This window comes from Anomaloglossus baeobatrachus, chromosome 1, assembly GCF_048569485.1.
Source record: "Anomaloglossus baeobatrachus isolate aAnoBae1 chromosome 1, aAnoBae1.hap1, whole genome shotgun sequence".
Taxonomy (NCBI): domain Eukaryota; kingdom Metazoa; phylum Chordata; class Amphibia; order Anura; family Aromobatidae; genus Anomaloglossus; species Anomaloglossus baeobatrachus.
The window spans coordinates 430,935,035-430,955,566 of record NC_134353.1 but is presented as its reverse complement, the minus strand read 5'-3'; the positions used below and the strand labels follow the sequence as shown (position 1 = coordinate 430,955,566).

Below are 20,532 nucleotides of genomic sequence, written 5' to 3'. Positions count from 1 at the left end.
CATGTCACAATTAGGGTACTCTATGGTAAAACTAGGTCCCTTTTTAGTTTTTTGTATGAATTGAGTGGTGTCCCTTATGTGAGATGGAAGTGACTTCACCAGAGGCTGTAGGAAATATTCCAGATAGGAACAGGCTTTCTCGCACAAACTACCAATACCCGAGACAATCGGGCGGCCAGGGGGATGGTTCATGGTTTTTATGTACCTTTGGCAATAGGTAAAAAGTAGCTGTAGTTGGCTTAGACACCCAGATAAAATCTCTTTTCTTTTTTGGTGATAACCCTCAGATCTAAGGCGGAGTCCAATAAACTTGCCAACTTTGTTTGGAAAACAGCTGTGGGGTCCGATGGTAGCCTACAATAAAACCTAGAATTCAGGAGCTGTTGCTTAGTTTCATCCAAATACATGTCAAGGGGCCACAAGACAACGTTACCCCCTTTGTCAGCCTCTTTGACTATGAAATTCTTATTCTCTTAATTCCCTCAAGGCCCTTCTCTCAGCAATGCTCAGATTCTGACCATAACAGGGGTTGTCCGGTAATTTCATAATGTCTACCTTGGTGAGCTCAAAAAATAAATTCACTGTGGGCACTAGAGACAAAGGGGGGGGGGGGATTCCAAAGACTTGTTCCTGAGTGGGTACACAGGCCTACCTGTAGCAGGTTCTGTTTCATTCAATAAATCCAGAAGTATGTTATGTATTTCCCACAAAATGGTGATCAGCACATTATCCTTTGGTTGCTTTTTTCTATTTTAGTTGTGCAGCATTGTGTTTGTGAGTAGAGATGAGCCACCCCCCTAGAGTTCGAGTTCTGTTTGGTTCGTCGAAAGGAGGACAAGTTCGGCGAACCAACTCAATCCCCATTGAAAACAATGGCAGGCATACACCAACACATAAAAATTAGTGATGAGCGAGTACTAAAATGCTCGGGAGCTCGAGGCTCGGGCCGAGCATCTCAAAATACTCGTGTACTCGGCCCGAGCACCGAGCCCAATGTTATCCTATGGGAGACCCGAGTATTATTCTGAAATGACCCCCAGCAGCATGTAGAAACCATAAAACTGTAAATTAAAAAAAACATGCGTGTGTGTGTAAGCGTGCATATATATATATATATACACGCGGAGTGGAGTGCGGGAGGGGCCGTAGCCGAGCGGGGAACTGTCGGGCTAAAGGCACAGTCACGCTGTGCGGGCTGGCCAATCACTGCAATTCCACAACAGGGCTGTGGCATTGCAGTGGTCTGCCAGCCAATCCCTGCATAAGGGATGGCTGTAAAAAGAGCGCCAACATGAAGACCACGAGTACAGCACGAGTATCGCGAGATTACTCGGTCCCCGCCGAGTAGCCCGAGTACATTGATACTACAAGCATACTCGCTCATCACTAATAAAAATACATTTTACATGTATACATAGTTAATAAACATTGTCATTACACTTGCAGGTCCCCGCGACGCGTCCTGCACTCTGTCTCCCGCCGCTTTTCCTTCCGATAATCGCTGCGTCCTCCTAGTAACCAGCACTGGTGATAGGACCTTCCAAATACCAATATACCAAATACCAAAATAGAATGTGACCATTGGCTACAGACTGGTCACATGACTAGATGTCATGCTAGGTCCTGTCAGTGCATCTCTCCGGTACGCGGTGCTCATTTGTGCATCTCCGTGTACCGGCGAGATGCTCTGACACATGGTCGGCTTCCCCGTTCCTGCATGTGGGCGCTCTTTACAGAGTCAGCCCACATGCAAGGACTTGCTGCCACAGCTGGTGAATTGCGGCATCGGGAATCACGTGATCGGAGCACCGTTGCTATAGTAACCGCTTGTCAGATTATTTTAGCAACGGTGGCAGCGGTGACGTCACCGCTTACAGCCCGCAGCCTCTGCTCACTCTCACTGAGTGATTAGACTGCACGGGAGCAGCAGCATCTTCCTCCCATGCAGTGCAGTCTGATGTAGCAGAGCTGCATGGGTTGAAGGAGAAAGAAGACAGAAGAGCAGGATCGTGGAGTAATAAACATGGAGTCTCTAAGTGTGTCTGTGTATTCATTTCTATTAAAGTATTTTTTCTCTGTGTGGTGTGTTTTTTTTTTTTTTTTTTGTTTTTGTTTTTTTTTTATTGGAGATTCTTAATGGCCGGGTCAAACTTGCCTGACATTAAGAATCTCTGGCTTAATACTAGCTAGTAAAACAAAGCTAGTATTAACCCATCATTACCCAGCAAGCCACCCGGCTTCACGGCTGCTGGAAGACTTGGATACAGCACCAGATGATGGCGCTTCTATGAAAGCGCCATTTTCTGGGGCGGCTGCAGACTGCATTTCGCAGCAGAGGGGCTCAGAAAGCTCGGGCCAACTTGTACTGTGGATTCCAATCCCCAGCTACCTAGTTGTACCTGGCTGGACACAAAAATGAGGCGAAGCCCATGTCGATTTACCTCCCCCAATTTCATGAAATAATTTAAAGTGCTTCCCTATATTTTTTTTTTTTTTTTTAAGTTCCCAGCCGGGTACAAATAGCCAGCTGGGGGTTGGGGGCAGCCGTACCTGCCTGCTGTACCTGGCTAGCATACAAAAATATGGCGAAGCCCACGTCATTTTTTTGGGGGGGCAATAAACTCCTGCATACAGTCCTGGATGGAGTATGCTGAGCCTTGTAGTTCTGCAGCTGCTGTCTGCTCTCCTGCATACACTAGTGAATAGAGCATGCTGAGCCTTGTAGTTCTGCAGCTGCTGTCTGCTATCCTCCATACAGACAGACAGCAGACAGCAGCTGCAGAACTACAAGGCTCAGCATACTCCATCCAGGACTGCAGCAAAAAGAAAAAATATCCAGCAGCAACGTCTTCATAGGGAAAATATTTTTCTTAAAATTCCATTTTATTGAAAACTAATTAAAAAACATAGTGCAGCAAGTTATAAACACGCGGGTGACGCGTTTCAGTAGTTAGACTTCCTTAATCATAACCATAACAACAATGGTTGCTTTTTGCTGCAATCACGTTTAAGCCTCCCTTATTCCATGCACCGTCTGCCCTTCTCTACAACATGAATTTACCAGCATAATATCATATGGTGAGCTGTATTTTTTCTTTTTTTACTTGTGTCCATCCAGGACTGTATGCAGGAGATTTTTGCCCCCCCCAAAAAAATTTACTTGGGCTTCGCCATGTTTTTGTATGCTAGCCAGGTACAGCAGGCAACTACGGGCTGCCCCTAACCCCCAGCTGCCTATTTGTACCCCCCCCTTTGAACCAAAAATATAGGGAAGCCTTTTTTTTTTTTTTTTTTTTTTAATTATTTCAGGAATTTCATGAAATAATTAAAAAAAATAAATGACGTCGGCTTCGCCCAATTTTTGTGTTCAGCCAGGTACAACTAGGCAGCTGGGGATTGAAATCCACAGCTCAGGGTGGCAAAGCTTTTTGGGCACCCCTGCTGCGAATTGCAGTCTGCAGCCATCCCAGAAAATGGGGCTTTCATAGAAGCGCCATCTCCTGGCGCTGTATCCAACTCTTCCAGCTGCCCTGGTGACGGGTGGCTCGCTGGGTAATAATGGGGTAAGGGCTAGCTGTATTTTATCAACTGGCCCTAAGCCCGAAATTCATGGTGTCATGCCAATATTAGACATGGCCACCATGAATTTCTAGTATAGGTAAAAAAACACAACAAAAATATTTATTAGAAATACAACACATTTAGTGACTCCATCTTTATTGAAATAAAGAACCCTCCCCCCCTCCGCAGTAATCCTGGGTCAAGTGTCCCGCACCGTCCAATCCGGATCCAATATCATCTAATCGGTTTGCTGGAAGGCAAAGCGGTTAGATGTGTCAGGTTCAAGGGCCTGAATCACATGACACAGCAGCTGATTGTATAAATGGCTTTTATACAATCAGCTGATGCATTAGTGCAAAAAAAAAACCCTACACACTTCTGTGCAGACTCCTGTCCGACAACAGCAGCTGATAGTTTAGCCGGCCGGGCGGTAAAAAGCCGGCCTCACCGCTCGACTTATAGTGTCAGCTGATTCCGTCAGGTGACCGCATCAGCTGATCATCGCCAGGTCTGAGCGAGAGAAAAGAGATGAGGGAGAGGGAGAGAGAAAAGAGAAAAGAGAGGGGGAGAGAAAAGGAGAGAAAAGAAAGAGAAGAGAGAGAGCGAGAACAAGAGAGAAAAGAGGAGAGAGAGGGAGAGACAAAAGAGAAAGGGAGAGAGAGGGAGAGAAAGAGAGGGAGAGAGAACGAGAGAGAGGAGAGAGCAATGCATTCTCATTCTGTGAACTGCTCCGATTTTAGAGGTGTGGCCCGCGGCTCACAGCTGATGTCCGGCTCCTCCCCTCAGTGCATAATTAAATCATTATAAATAATAATTATAATTAAAAATAAATTAAATTCTTTACCGGGGCGGCCGGGACTTGAACTCGTGAACTAATGCTTCTTTGGCGGGAGCTCTAACCATTGAACCACTGGTTCTCATGAGAAACATAGGAAGGTTTGGTTATCTTGACCTCTGCATTGCATCTCTGGTGACAGCGCGGCTCACTTCAGGTGCTGCGTGGAGAAGGACACAGAGCGCTCGTGTTCTACGGGGCTTCCTGTTATCTTCATGAAGCAGAGCTGACGTGTGGATTACTTCAGACCTGGATTGTTGTTTGGGGATTAATAAAGAGGTAAATGAGGGTTTTTTTGTCTTTTATTCCAAATAAAGGATTTTTCGCTGTGTGTGTTTACTTTCACTTACAGGTTAATCATGGAAGGTGTCTCGGGGAGACACTTGTCATGATTAACTCTGTTATTACCTCGATTGCCACCGCACCAGGGTAATTCGAAATGAGCTGGGTAGAGTCCCGGGACTGCCGCATCTAATGGATGCGGCAATTCCAGGCGGCTGCTGGGTGATATTATTAGGGTGGTGGGCTCCCCATAATGTGGTGCTCCCCATCCTGACAATACCAGCCTCCTGCCGTGTGGCTTTATCTTGGCTGGTATCAAAATTGGGGGGACCGCATTTTTTTTTTAAATTTATTTATTTATTTATTTTACTGCACGATATAGACCCGCCCACCAGCGGCTATGATTGGTTGCAGTGAGACAGCTGTCACTCATCGTGGGGGCGTGTCTGACTGCAACCAATCATTGGCGCCGGTGGGCGGGGAAGGCACGGAATACTTGATTGAATAATGAAGCGGCAGCCATTTTCAAAAGAGGAAAAGCCGCCGGAGATTTGTGACAGCCGTGCAGCAAGGCGCCCGTAATCGGTGAGTAGGAAAGAGAGAGGGATTGTGCTGGGGACGCAGGACGCATGCAGATACGCAACGTGAGCACATACTTACTGTGAAAAGCCACGCTTTTGGTGATCGAACCGTTCTCGAACATAACTCGAACTGCCGAACTTTTAGCATATCGTTCGAGTATGTCGAACGACTCGAACACCCGCCAAAATCACTCGAACATGAAATTGGCGATCTGTTCGACTCGAACATCGCTCATCTCTACTTGTGAGATCTGGGAGATATTTACATCTTCTGCACCTATTAACCTCTTTAACCCCTTAACGACCGCCGATACGCCTTTTAACGGCGACAAATTAGCGTACTTCTTCCGATCCGCCGCTTTTTAACGGCGGTCGGAAAAAAGGGTCTAGCACCCCCCAGAGTCAGAAAAAATCCGGGGTCTCAGCTGCCGGGAGTAGCTGAGACCCTGGAGATCATGATTCTGGCCGGTTTTTCCGGTCCCCGCTCACCTGATGACCGGTATACACCGTATACCGATGATCAGGTTACAGTAAATGACCGCGCCGGTAAAAAATCATTTATCTCCCATCTGGCATAAACAAACATGTCAGATGGGAGATAAATCTCATCCCCCGGTCCTCTCCGGTCCCCCGGTGTCGCCAAAGTGTCCCCCCACCCCCCCTTCCTCCCAATAATCTAACATGGCGCCGCACATACCGGCGCGCACAGCAGCGCGCCAGCCGCATTTCCCCCTTTCCTATGGTTTCTGTCGCATGTGCTATGACACATACGACATAAACCTGCTCCCCAGGCCCTGCCAGGTCACCCCCTATTCCCACCCCGGTGTCCCCCGTACCTGTCAGCTCTGATCCCCCGCGGCCCCCTCCTCCTTCACAGTACACGCTGGTCACACTGCAGAGCGCGGCTGACAGCTTCCTGTGTCTGACTCGGAGACGCTGGCTGCTGCTGCTGCTCGGCACTCTGCAGCTGTGACCCGGGGAGGGTGGGTACAAATTCTTTGCACCCACTCTCCTCAAATGGAGGGTCTGCACTCCTAGAAAATGGGGGACACGTTCCCTGAACGTGCCCCCCATATTCTAGAAGGTCCAGAATCGCCGCGGGACTTTCACAATGGATTACAGGGACCCGATTTTTTTTTTTTTCTTCAATAAATTGGCCAAAAGAGGGAATGTTTTTGGGGAGTTTTTTCAAATTTTTTTTTTGTTGTCAATTTTTTTTTTTTATTACTGTCAATTAGTTATGTCTGGTATCAAATAGACGCCGTGACATAACTAATTGCTGGGCTTGATGCCAGGTGACACATCTGGTATCAACCCCATTTATTACCCCGTTTGCCACCGCACCAAGGCGCGGGATGAGTTGGGGCGAAGCGCCAGGATTGGCGCATCTAATGGATGCGCCACTTCTGGGGCGGCTGCGGCCTGCTATTTTTAGGCTGAGAAGAGTCCAATAACCATGGCTCTTCCCACCCTGAGAATACCAGACCCCAGCTGTCAGCTTCACCTTGGCTGGTGATCTAATTTGGGGGGACCCTACGTTTTGTGTTTTTTTTTTTAATTATTTATGAATAAATAATTAGAAAAAAAACACAAAACAGCTTGGGGAGCCCTCCAAATTGATCACCAGCCAAGGTGAAGCTGTCAGCTGTGGGTTTGCAGGCTACAGCTGTCTGCTTTACCCTAGCTGGCTATCAAAAATAGGGGGGACCCCACGTCATTTATTTTAATTATTTTTTTTGGGCTAAATACAAGGCTAGGCACCCTTTTTAGTGCCACATGAAAGGCACTAAAGGACGCCAGCTTAGAATATGCAGGGGGTGGGACATTATATTGGTTTGACATCTATCCATTCATCCATTGTAGCATTTTAGGCTATGCGCCCACAATCGGGGTTTGCAGCGTTTTGGGCGCAGTGTTTTCCCTGCGTCCATAATGCTGCGTTGTGCAGTAGAAGCACAGTGAAAGGATTTTTAGAAATCTCATGCCCACTGTGCTTCTTTTCTCCGCAGCATAAACTGATCTGTGGCGCAGCTTCCCGAGCCTCAGCATGTCAATTTATGCTGCGGAGATGAGTGTTCTGTGCAGGTAGAATAGAGCTAAAGTCCATAGCAGCCTGAACCCAAATCGTGGGCATGGGCAGCTGCGTTCTCCCGTGGACAACACTCACATCTCTGCAGGAAGGCTGGCACTGTGTACTAGACGCTGTGTCGCTGGATCATGGCCACATAGCCTAACAGTGAGAAATTTGTTGCTACAGCAACATTTTTGTGAAGTACCTGTGGATTCAAAATGCTTACTATACTCCTGAATAAAATCCTTGAGGGGTCCAGTTTCCAAAATGAAGTCACTTGTGGGGGTTCCTGCTGTATAGGTACCTAAGAGGCCCTGCTAATGTGACATGGTGCGTGCAATTTATTTCAACTTTTCCAAAATTCAAATGGTGCTCCTTCCATTCCAAGCCTTCCCATTAATCGAAACAGAGGTTTTTGGCCACATATGGGGTATCCCTGCGCTCACAAGAAATTGGATAACAACCTGTGGGGTCCACGTTTTGTTGTTGCCTCTTGAAAAAGTGAGAAATGTGATGCTAAAGAAACCTTTTTGTGAAAAAAATGAAAATTTTCAATATGGCAACCTAAGCTTATCAAATTCTGTGAAGTATTCGTGGATTCAAAATGCTCAGTATACACCTAGATAAAAGCCTTGAGGTGTCTTGTTTCCAAAATGGGGTGACTTGTGGGGGACCTCCACTGTTTAGGCACTTTAGGGGCTTTCCAAATGCGACATAGCGTCCACTAATTATTCCAGCCAAATGTTCAGTCAAATGGCACCTTTTCCCTTCCGAGCCCTGCTGTGCACCCAAACAGTTGATTTCCACCACACATAAGGTATCCACATACTCAGGAGAAATTGCACAATAAATTTTATGCTGCTTTTTTTCCTTTTACTCTTGTTAAAAAAAAAAAAAAAAAAAAGCTATGTGGTTGAAGTAACAATTTTGTGGTAAAAATGTATTCTTTTTTTTATTTTCACAGCTCAACGTTATAAATTTTTGTGAAGCACCTGGGGGTTCAGGGTACTCACCAAACATCTAGATAAATTCCTTGAGGGGTCTATTTTCCAGAATGGGGTCACTTGTGGGGGACCTCCACTGCTTAGGCACCTCAGGGGCTCTCCTAATGCAACATGACGTCCGCAATTGATTCCAGCCAATTTTGCAGTCAAATGGCACTCCTTCCCTTCCAAGACCTGCCGTGTGCCCAAACAGTTGATTTCCACCACATATAAGATATCACCAAACTCAGGAGAAATTGCACAATAAATTTCATGGTGATTTTTTTTTCCTGTTACCCTTGTGAAAAAAAAGCTACCTGGTTGAAGTAACAATTTTGTGGTAAAATTTTATTTTTTTATTTTCATGGCTCAACGTTATAAACTTCTGTGAAGCACCTGGGGGTTCAGGGGACTCTCCAAACATCTAGATAAATTCCTTGAGAGGCCTAGTTTCCAATATGGGGTCACTTGTGGTGGTTTTTTGCTGTTTACGTACCTTAGGGGTCCTCCAAATGCGACATGGTGCTCGCAATCTTTTTCAGCCAGATTTCCTTTACAAAATTCAAATATTGCTCCTTTCGTTCCAAACACTCCCATTTGTCCATACAAAGGTTTCAGACCACATGTGAGGTATCACCACGCTCATAAAAAAGTGGGTAACAAAGATTTGGGTCAAATTTTTGGAATTACCTCTTGAAAAAGTGAGAGAATTGATGCTAAAGCAACATTTTTAAGAAAAAAATGACAATTTTCAATATGACAACGTAACGTTATCAAAATCTGTGAAGTACCTGTGGGTCCAAAATGCTCAGAATACCCCTCGATAGAAGCCTTAAGGGGTCTAGTTTCCAAAATGGGGTCACTTGAGGGGGGTTCCTGCTGTTTAGGTACCTTAGGGGATCTGTAAATGCAACATGGTGCCCGCTATCTGTTTCAGCCAACTTTGCTTTCCAAAATTCAAATATTGCTCCTTTCGTTCCAAGCCCTCTCATTTACCCAAACAAAGGTTTCTGACCACATGTGGGATATCTGCGCGCTCATAAGAAAGTGGGTAACAAAGTGTGAGGTCCAAGTTTTGGTGTTACCTCTTGAAAAAGTAAGAAAATTAGTGCTAAAGCAACATTTTTAGGTAAAATGTTAAATTTTATTTTTTTTCATTCCACATTACTTTAGTTCCTGTGAAGCGCCTGAAGGGTTAATAAACTTCTTGAATGTGGTTTTGAGTACCTTGAGGGGTGCAGTTTTTAGAATGGTGTCACTTTTGGGTATTTTCTGTCACCTAGGCCTCTCAAAGTCACTTCAAATGGGATGTGGTCCCTAAAAAAAAATGGTTTTGTAAATTTTGTTGAAAAAATGGGAAATTGCTGATGAACTTTGAACCCTTCTAACTTCCTAACCTCAAAAAATGTTTCAAAAATTGCGTTGATCTAAAGTAGACAAGTGGGAAATGTTATTTATTAACTATTTTGTGTGACATAACTCTCTGGTTTATGGGCATAAAAATTAAAAGTTTGAAAATTGCAAAATTTTTATTTTTTTTGTCAAACTTCAGATTTTTTCACAAATAAAATAAAAAAAAAAATCATCCTAAATTACCTCTAACATGAAGCCCAATATGTCACGAAAAAACAATCTCAGAATCACCGGGATCCATTTAAGCGTTCCAGAGTTATAACCTTTATAAAGTGATACTGGTCAAAATTGCAAAAAATGGCCTGGGCATTACGTACAAAACTGGCTTCGTCCTTAAGGGGTTAAGCCTGCTGCAGCATGCATTTACTGCCTATATTTCCTATACTCTGCTTTATAATATGTTTTCTGCTATCATTGGCTAAGCTTGCTGTATAATGCATTTGCTGCCTATACTTTTCAAGTCTGCTGTATAATGCATTCGCTGATAACATTTTCAAAGCCTGCTACATAAGGCGTTTGTCATCCATACCCCTATAGTATAATTCTGATGTGATTGTTACTTTGAACGCCTGCGTAACGTTCATTTTGTCTGATGGAACTATATCTAATCAGCGCATGCATGTGTTATGAATTTGTTTTATTTTGCAACCATGGAGATATCTGGATCCAGATCGCGCTTGCATAATACATATCTCTTATATGTTTATCCATTACTCTGGCATAGTTTGCGATGTCTGCAGCTTTGTACTCAGTCTTATGGAATGGGTTCACGCATGCTCAGTATATACAGATTACTCGATAGTCATCTTGCTTAAACTTTTTGTATCTCTGATTGCTTCCTGACACCGAACACAGCACATGCTACACCGGTATTGTATTTTCTCATTTAATTCATATAATAGATAGAGATAGATATATAGATATATAGATATAGATAAAGATAGATAGATATAGATAGATAGATATAGATATATAGATATATATATAGATATATATATAGTCAGGGCCAGAAATATTTGGACAGTGACACAAGTTTTGTTATTTTAGCTGTTTACAAAAACATGTTCAGAAATACAATTATATATATAATATGGGCTGAAAGTGCACACTCCCAGCTGCAATATGAGAGTTTTCACATCCAAATCGGAGAAATGGTTTAGGAATCATAGCTCTGTAATGCATAGCCTCCTCTTTTTCAAGGGACCAAAAGTAATTGGACAAGGGACTCTAAGGGCTGCAATTAACTCTGAAGGCGTCTCCCTCGTTAACCTGTAATCAATGAAGTAGTTAAAAGGTCTGGGGTTGATTACAGGTGTGTGGTTTTGCATTTGGAAGCTGTTGCTGTGACCAGACAACATGCGGTCTAAGGAACTCTCAATTGAGGTGAAGCAGAACATCCTGAGGCTGAAAAAAAAAGAAAAAATCCATCAGAGAGATAACAGACATGCTTGGAGTAGCAAAATCAACAGTCGGGTACATTCTGAGAAAAAAGGAATTGACTGGTGAGCTTGGGAACTCAAAAAGGCCTGGGCGTCCACGGATGACAACAGTGGCGGATGATCGCCGCATACTTTCTTTGGTGAAAAAGAACCCGTTCACAACATCAACTGAAGTCCAGAACACTCTCAGTGAAGTAGGTGTATCTGTCTCTAAGTCAACAGTAAAGAGAAGACTCCATGAAAGTAAATACAAAGGGTTCACATCTAGATGCAAACCATTCATCAATTCCAAAAATAGACAGGCCAGAGTTAAATTTGCTGAAAAACACCTCATGAAGCCAGCTCAGTTCTGGAAAAGTATTCTATGGACAGATGAGACAAAGATCAACCTGTACCAGAATGATGGGAAGAAAAAAGTTTGGAGAAGAAAGGGAACGGCACATGATCCAAGGCACACCACATCCTCTGTAAAACATGGTGGAGGCAACGTGATGGCATGGGCACGCATGGCTTTCAATGGCACTGGGTCACTTGTGTTTATTGATGACATAACAGCAGACAAGAGTAGCCGGATGAATTCTGAAGTGTACAGGGATATACTTTCAGCCCAGATTCAGCCAAATGCCGCAAAGTTGATCGGACGGCGCTTCATAGTACAGATGGACAATGACCCCAAGCATACAGCCAAAGCTACCCAGGAGTTCATGAGTGCAAAAAAGTGGAACATTCTGCAATGGCCAAGTCAATCACCAGATCTTAACCCAATTGAGCATGCATTTCACTTGCTCAAATCCAGACTTAAGACGGAAAGACCCACAAACAAGCAAGACCTGAAGGCTGCGGCTGTAAAGGCCTGGCAAAGCATTAAGAAGGAGGAAACCCAGCGTTTTGTGATGTCCATGGGTTCCAGACTTAAGGCAGTGATTGCCTCCAAAGGATTCGCAACAAAATATTGAAAATAAAAATATTTTGTTTGGGTTTGGTTTATTTGTCCAATTACTTTTGACCTCCTAAAATGGGGAGTGTTTGTAAAGAAATGTGTACAATTCCTACAATTTCTATCAGATATTTTTGTTCAAACCTTCAAATTAAACGTTACAATCTGCACTTGAATTCTGTTGTAGAGGTTTCATTTCAAATCCAATGTGGTGGCATGCAGAGCCCAACTCGCAAAAATTGTGCCACTGTCCAAATATTTCTGGACCTAACTAATATATATATATATATATATATATATAGATAGATAGATATAGATATAGATATAGATATATATATATATATATATATATAGATATATATATATATATATATATATATATATATCTCTATCTCTCTCTCTCTATATATATATATATATATATATATATATATATATAGATAGATATAGATATATATATATATATATATATATATATAGAGATAGAGAGAGATATAGATATATATATATATATAGAGAGAGAGAGATATAGATATATATATATATAGAGAGAGAGAGATAGATAGATAGAGATATATATATATCTCTATCTATCTCTATCTCTATCTCACTCTCTATATATATATATATATATCTATCTCTCTATACATATATATATATATATATATATGTATATATAATCTTATTTCTTTGTTGTATGCTCCTCACTCAACTCTCCCCTGATGAAGCTCTACTAGTGAGTGACACGCGTCTGGTAGTGATATTTTTACTTGACACCTATTTATATGGCTGATTAACCCTCTGGTAGTTGGATGGGTAAATTATAAACCTCCATTTGGAGGAAATTTCTACATATTTGTTTCTGTGACAAATGTTTTTAGGTATGTCTAATCTGTATTGACATTGTATATTATTGTCACTAATTTCTTGGTTCCCAGTGTAATAGGAGTCTTTAATATATATTGAGGCAACCTTTTGGATATTATATCCCTTGATGGTATATATCTGGTTACTTATCTCCATCTTGAGATGCATTTACTGTGTCTGTGTCAGTTGTTTTTTTTTTTTTAAGTTTTTAACTTGTGTGCATATTTCAATAAAAGGTTGTTATATTTACTTATTGTTAATGGAGTGCCTCTATGATATGCTTCTTTGTTCTTTCTTGGAAGAACCAAGAGTGAGAAAACTAAAACACATTTTTTTTTATAAGAGAGGAAAAGCTAAAGAGCTATAAATAAATGGTTCAAGTAAAACCTCCCAAAAACCTAAGCGATGAAAGGAAAAGGTGTTTTGAAAGAAAACAAACTAAACTTCTTGCAGGAATTAAACAGGTATTTACCCAGTAAGGTAAACCCCTTATCTGAAGAGCTGAAACGCCTAATGGTGTATGTCCGCACGCTCCGTTCTTGATTTGACAAAAAAATTCACCCTCTGGCAGACTTTGACAACTGTAAAACACTGCATTTGACAAAAAATGCATCCAAAACGCATGCATTTTGGATGCGATTTGCATGTGTTTTGGATGCATTTTTAACAGTGTGGTCCCATGGCGATTCAGCTCTGCTGCATCATTGTTCTGTCACAGCAGCACTGTAGAGCATGACTGCCCGCTGACAGCAGACAGAGAGACGCGCGATAAGCAATGAACTTCCGAGGTCAGTGCCAGGAAACAGGCAATAGTGCGGGGCTGCAGCTGTGACCTTAGAGCTTCACCGACTTCATTTTTATTGCGCTGCTCTGTCTCTGTGTGCTGTCATGAACTCGGATGAACCTCTGAGGTCAGTGCCAGGACACAGGCAGTAGTGCGAGGTCCACAGCAGTAACGTCCGGGCTTCACCCAAGTTCATGGTGTGGCTCTGTCTCTGTGTCGCAGCCTGATTTGTGGTCACAGGTGAAGGACTCACCTGTGACCGCAAGTCACCTGAGAGAGGTAACCGCTAATTGTGTGGCTCACTTAAGTCACTTGGGCAACTTGCTGTCACAGGTAGAGGACTCCAGCTGTGGCCACGGGTAACCTGAGTGACATCATTGCTGATAGCGCGACTCACTTCAGTTGCTGCGTCGAGCTCACAGAGAGCGGTTGTGCTCTATGGCCGCTCGCTGTCAGCTTCCGAAGTAGCAGAGCTGAAAGTGTGATGGGACCTCGTGTGGACTATGTCGGACCTGGAGGGGTGTTTGGGTATTAATAAAGCGGTGAAAGAGGGTGTTCTTTTTGTCTTTTATTCCAAATAAAGGATTTTTTGGGTGTATGTGTTTATTTACTTTCAGTTACAGATTAATCATGGGGGGTGTCTCATACATGCCTGCCATGATTTAACCTAGGACTTAGTGGCAGCTATGGGCTGTCATTAACTTCTTATTACCCCAATTGCCATGGCACCAGGGCAATTCGGGAAGAGCCGTGTAAGGTCCCGGGATTGTCGAATCTAATGGATGCGGCAATTCCGGGCAGCTGGCTGATATTTTTAGGCTGGGGGGCAGCCTAAAAATGATAGGCCTCTCCAGTCTGAGAATACCAGCGCCCAGCTGTGTGGCTTTATCTTGGCTGGGTTTCAATTGGTGGGAGACATCACGTCATTTTTTTAAAATTATTTATTTTTCTGCGCAATATAGACCCACCCACCGGCAGTTGTGATTGGTTGCAGTCTGACAGCTGTCACTCAGTGTGAGGACTTGTCTGACTATAACCAATCATAGGCGCTGGTGGGCGAGGGAAGCAGTGAATATGAGATGGCCTAATGAGCGGCTGGCACTTTTTAGAAGCAGGAGAAGCCGTGGGAGCAGTGTGACCGCCGTAACAGTGATCGGTGAGTATGAGGAGGGAGAGAGGGGTGAGACCGATCGACACAGCAAGAGAGACCGACACAGACAGAGAGAGAGACCAAAAGACCTGCATTTTTGTTGACAAGAACCCAAAATGCAGTGCAAACACAGCTAAACATTTTGGTTGTGTTTTGACACACCTCATTCATTTCAATGGGTGGCAAATGCAACCAAAACGCAATGAAGAAGTGACATGCTGCTTTTTTTTTTTTTTTTTTTTTTTACACCGATTTTGACAAATATTTGACAAACAAAACGCTGCCTAAAAAAAGTAACGTTGTATTGAAATTTCTGCCTTCTCATAGACTTTGCTGGGGAAGCACAACGTATGCATTTTGTCAATGACACAGTGCAGTTTAAAACGCAGCCAAAATGCAGGAAAAAAGCACACGTGTACACATGGCCTAAGCACAAGTACAGCTAGAGGTATAGCCAGCAAGGAAGTGCAATGAAAGGTGAACATATAAAACCCAACCCACAATATGATGGTGCTGACCAAAACAGGAAAATTAGAAACTCCTGGAACCAAGAGGCAAGAACAAAGACAATTGGAACCATCAGTATTTGGACAGAGAAGAAAAGGTAATAGGTGAACAGACTGAGGAACCGACCATGTAACAATAGGTCTCCAGATTGAATCTCCAAAATGAGGCATGACCGTCACACAGTATAGAGACTGTCAGTTAAGCAAGAAGATGTGGGGCTGGCTAGAGAATACAGCTTGAGTGTAGGGGCTGCAGATTTACAACCTAATTTGCATACCAATGGAAACAGGAATGTCTCAGTAACAGGAATAGACTAGCCATGCAAAAGGAATTGCTGGACATATCAATGAAGGAGCTACATGCACCTATTATTAGTTTCTGGGGTAAAATCCTGTTCACATATTGCCTTAAGGTGGTGTCACACACAGCGACAACGACGTCGCTGCTACGTCACCATTTTCTGTGACGTCGCTGTCGCGGTTTGTGACATCCAGCAACGAGCTGGCCCCTGCTGTGAGGTCGCCGCTCATTGCTGAATGTCCTGCTTCATTTTTTGCTCGTCGCTCTGCCGCTGTGAAGCACACATTGCTGTGTGTGACAGCGAGAGAGCGACGAACTGAAGCGAGCAGGGAGCAGGAGCCAGCGTCTGGCAGCCTGCGGTAAGCTGTAACCAAGGTAAACATCGGGATTTATAGAATAAGGGGGCACCTTTCCCCTATCGGGATCACCATCAGCAAAATTAGGGCAAATTAGGACAGGAGAAGAAGAGTTGCTGTATATAGGGATCAACCAATGCGTTTTTGTTCAATTCAAAAAATTATTTTATTGGTACAAAAATGTGTGCATACATAGAATCCACACAAGACAGTGATGGGGTTAAAAACATTTAAAATATGTATAATCAACGAACATCCCAATACATGGTTCCATGTCAGGAACCTGACACCAAAATTCCGAATACCACTATACTAGATGTACCATACAATAATAAATCCAGGTGGGATACAGAGCATAAATGTCATCAGTTACTGCAATCATATACCCAATAGTACATAAAAGTATAGCATACTATCTGACACCACCATTGTTAAATACAATGTAATAATTATAGACCACCAGCAGGACAAAAAAAACCCTATGTATAGGAAATCAGCATACAACAGACCGATTTAAGTAAGGTAAAACACCAGCGAACCAAAGGCGTCCGAGATGAAACACCAGGTTATATTACCACCTGCTGAGGTCCAGATTTAAAGCAGTGCAAGATCCCCAGGATTGGTGTGGGTATGGGGTGTTGCAACATGTATGCTGATTTCCTTTACATAAGGTTTTTTTTTTTTGTCCTGCTGGTGGTCTATAATTATTACATTGCATTTAACAATGGTGGTGTCAGATAGTATGCTATACTTTTATGCACTATTGGGTATATGATTGTAGTAACTGATGACATTTATGCTCTGTATCCCACCTGGATTTATTATTGTATGGTACATCTAGTATAGTGGTACTCGGAATTTTGGTGTCAGGTTCCTGACATGGAACAATGTATTGGGGTGTTTGTTGATTATTTTAAATGTTTTTAACCCCATCACTGTCTTGTGTGGATTCTATGTATGCACAAATTTTTGTACCAATAAAATAATTTTTTGAATTAAACAAAAACGCATTGGTTGATCCCTATATACAGCAACTCTTCTTCTCCTGTCTCAAGGTATACATCGGGTAACCAAGAAGCCCTTTCCTTGGTTACCTGATATTTACATTAGTTACTAGCACCGCTGCTCTCACGCTGCCAGTGCCGGCTCCCTGCACTCCTAGCCAGAGTACACATCGGGTTAATTACCCGATGTGAACTCCAGCTACGTGAGCAGGGAGCTGGCACTGGCAGCGTGAGAGCACACCACTTAGCACTGGCTCCCTGCACACGTAGCCGGAGCAGGAGTACACATCGGGTAATTAACCCGATGTGTACCCTGGCTAGGAGAGCAGGGAGCCAGCGCTACGCGTGTGCGCTTGTAACCAAGGTAAATATCGGGTAATGGTTACCCGATATTTACATTAGTTACCAAGTGCAGCATGGCTTCCACAGCGATGCGTGTCGTTATGATCGCTGCTGCGTCTGCGGTGTTATGATCGCTGCTTAGCTGTCAAACAGCGACATACTAGGTCGCTGTTGCGTCACAGAAAATGGTGACTTAACAGCGACGTCGCTGTCGCTATGTGTGAATCCAGCTTTAAGCTTGTTGCCGAGAACAATGACAGCCTATTAGCATAGAACAATATATTGCCAATAGTTCTGTGTGCATTGGAACTGTGATGGGTCTGTGTAAACATGCTATTAAGCGAGGACTAATTGGTGGTTGTTCAATGGCTGTTGTCACACAGCATAAATCCAGCCTGTCTCTAGCTCTGAACATTCTGAACATAACATCATATTTTATTTTTATCTTAGTTAGCCATTAAAAGGTATCAGAACTACAAAATTTTAATTTTGTTTCTCTCACTGAGAGCAATCAATCATAGCTCTGAACAAGCATAGTATTTACGGAGCAGTCTTCCATTGATCACTAACAAAACATATGACTTTCTACTCCTCTACCATTTAACTCTTCATGTTTGTGTTTTTTTTAACCCACTGAAGATTTTTATTTTATTTTGCAGTGATCATCTGTAACTTATGATTCTAATCAAGTAGAAAACCCAAGACTAAGTAGTTTGAAGTTCAACAATACCACGTGGCTAGGCATCATGAGAATGGTCGATTTTAGCTTAATAAATATTCGGCATAGTCAGGAGTGAACACACAAGCATCAGTGTGTCATAATAATGTCATTCTATGAAAACAAGTCATTAGCATCTTATAATATGAGTCTTTTGGTTACTATAGTCATGTGCACATGCAGAAGATTTTACAGTATATGCTGCTTAGATTCCTGCTGTGTCTATGATGCTTTACACCTATTCTTCTTATTTTTTTTTTACTTGAGATATAAATGATTTTGTTATTGTTTGTTTTGTCTATAACTTCTCTTCATATACATTGTACAGTAATTTAGGATTTCAATGTGGATGCTATGTTGAAAATCTGCAGCTTATTTGCTACTTGAGCACATGATTCAGTCGTCTTCTAGGTAAAAACTCAAAATTCTTATCATGGCTTAAAGTATGGCACTACAATTACTTGGAGAGGGCTATTCTCACCAATACTGGAATTTAGTTCTCTATTGTCCAAGTTTTGATGCCTCTCTGGTAAAATCCACTGTTATAATGTACCATTAATACCTGCATATTTTAAGTAGTATTTTGCTTAGAGGTTGTCCACTGCTAGGACAACCTTTTCTCATTACATATGTTTAGCCTAATTAAAATTAAAAAAAAAATTATACTCTCCTCCGGTAGTGGCACCGTCTCAGCAGTGTCAGTGCTTGTGTTCCAGGGGCTCTTGTGAGGTTGTGACATCATGCAAGCCCAGCATCAAATCACTGCTTGCTTCTTTCTTCCCACCTTTAGACAAATGACTAATCAAAAGAAAGTGAGAGCTGCGGCTGGCCATTCACTTGCTGTTGATTAATCATTTGTCCAAAGGCAAGGCGAGAAGCCAGCGGTGATTGGGCACGGGACTCTCATGACATCACAACCTTACAAGAGCCTCTGGAATGTAAATGCCGACACTGCTGCAACAGCGTCACCACCAGAGGTGATTATAGGCTTTAATATTTTAATTGGGGAAACGTTGAATGAGAAGTGGTTGTCCTAGTAGTGAACAGCACCTTTTTAAATGGAACCTGTCCCATCTGAAAATACTACTTACTTGCACATATACAGTATCATGTTTAGCAGCATAACGGGAACATCAGTTAGGCTATGTGCCCACGTTGTGTATTTGCAAGCAGTTACGCTGCATATTGCACTGCATATTTGCAAGCAGTTACACTGCATATTGCACTATTGTGATCATGCAATTCACTGGGGAACGCAATTTTTTAGGAGTTAGGTCAGACAACTGTTCTTAATTAATTTTTGTATGCTGAATCCAGAAATGATCTCAGTTTTTCTCTATCACGTCAAGTTTTTGAACTATAGGATTGTTGTCTTCTCAAAAATATGTAAACTACTGTACCTAAAAAGTGTGTGTTTTTTTTTTTTAAATAGTACAATATAAACAAAAAATGAAATATATAAGAAATAGGCATGACAAATGTTTTTTAACACTATCAGGTTTTTTACAAAGGAGATTTTATATATATATATAATATATATATATATATATATATATATATATATATATATATATATATATATATATATATATATATATATATATATATAATATATATATTTAAAGTATTTAAGGTAATAAGGTACATTTATAGCTTTTTCTGGAGTGTTTAACTTGAGGACAATCACGTTTGATGCTCCAGCAATAGTCAGCCATTATATGTACATCCCATCTACCCTGGTAACGGTCTTCCCTAACCTTCAAATCTTGGTGAAATCGTTCACCTTGCTCATCGCTAACATTACCAAGATTTTCCGGAAAGTTGGCAAGATGGCAATGCAGAAAATGTAGTTTAATACTCCTGTTGCAACCAAGCACTTTGTAGCTCTCCAATAGTTTCTGAACAATTTCTTTGTAATTACTGGCACATGTATTTCCAAGAAAGTTCTTGACGACGTCTTTGAATGATAACCAAGCATTCGTCTCAAGATCTGACATACTCCCGGTGAAATGTTCATCTTTGATGAGCTGTCGAATTTGTGGACCATCAAACACACCAGCCTTGATTTTTTCAATGGACAGTCCAGGAAGTGGCAACATGATGTACTTAAAACAGTCGCCGTCAGTTGACAATGCTTTTACAAATTGCTTCATGAGACCTAGTTTTATGTGCAGAGGTGGGAATAGTATATTCTTCCTGTCAACAAGTGGCTGATGTAGAATGTTAGGATCTCCAGGTTTAAGACCAAATCTTGGAGGCCAATTCGACTCAACCCAATGCTTTTCTCGAGCTCTGCTATCCCACATACAGAGAAAGCAGGGATACTTTGTGTACCCACGTTGCTGACCAAGAAGGAAGCAAACCATTTTAAGGTCAACACAGATGATCCAATTGTGTGTGTC

At 42.3% G+C, this 20,532-nt stretch overlaps 1 protein-coding gene across 5 annotated transcripts in view; it reads left to right on the top strand.

Annotated features, from left to right (window-relative positions):
* HMG20B (high mobility group 20B) overlaps positions 1 to 19,667 on the top strand; it is an 866,046-nt gene extending 846,379 nt beyond the window's left edge. For all 5 annotated transcript variants that reach the window (XM_075352624.1, XM_075352625.1, XM_075352628.1 and 2 more), the window contains one exon: positions 18,072 to 19,667. In XM_075352624.1, coding sequence (XP_075208739.1) covers positions 18,072 to 18,084 — 13 coding nt within the window. In that variant the 3' untranslated portion in view covers positions 18,085 to 19,667. The remainder of the gene's footprint in view (positions 1 to 18,071) is intronic.
* The last annotated feature ends 865 nt before the right edge of the window (positions 19,668 to 20,532 follow it).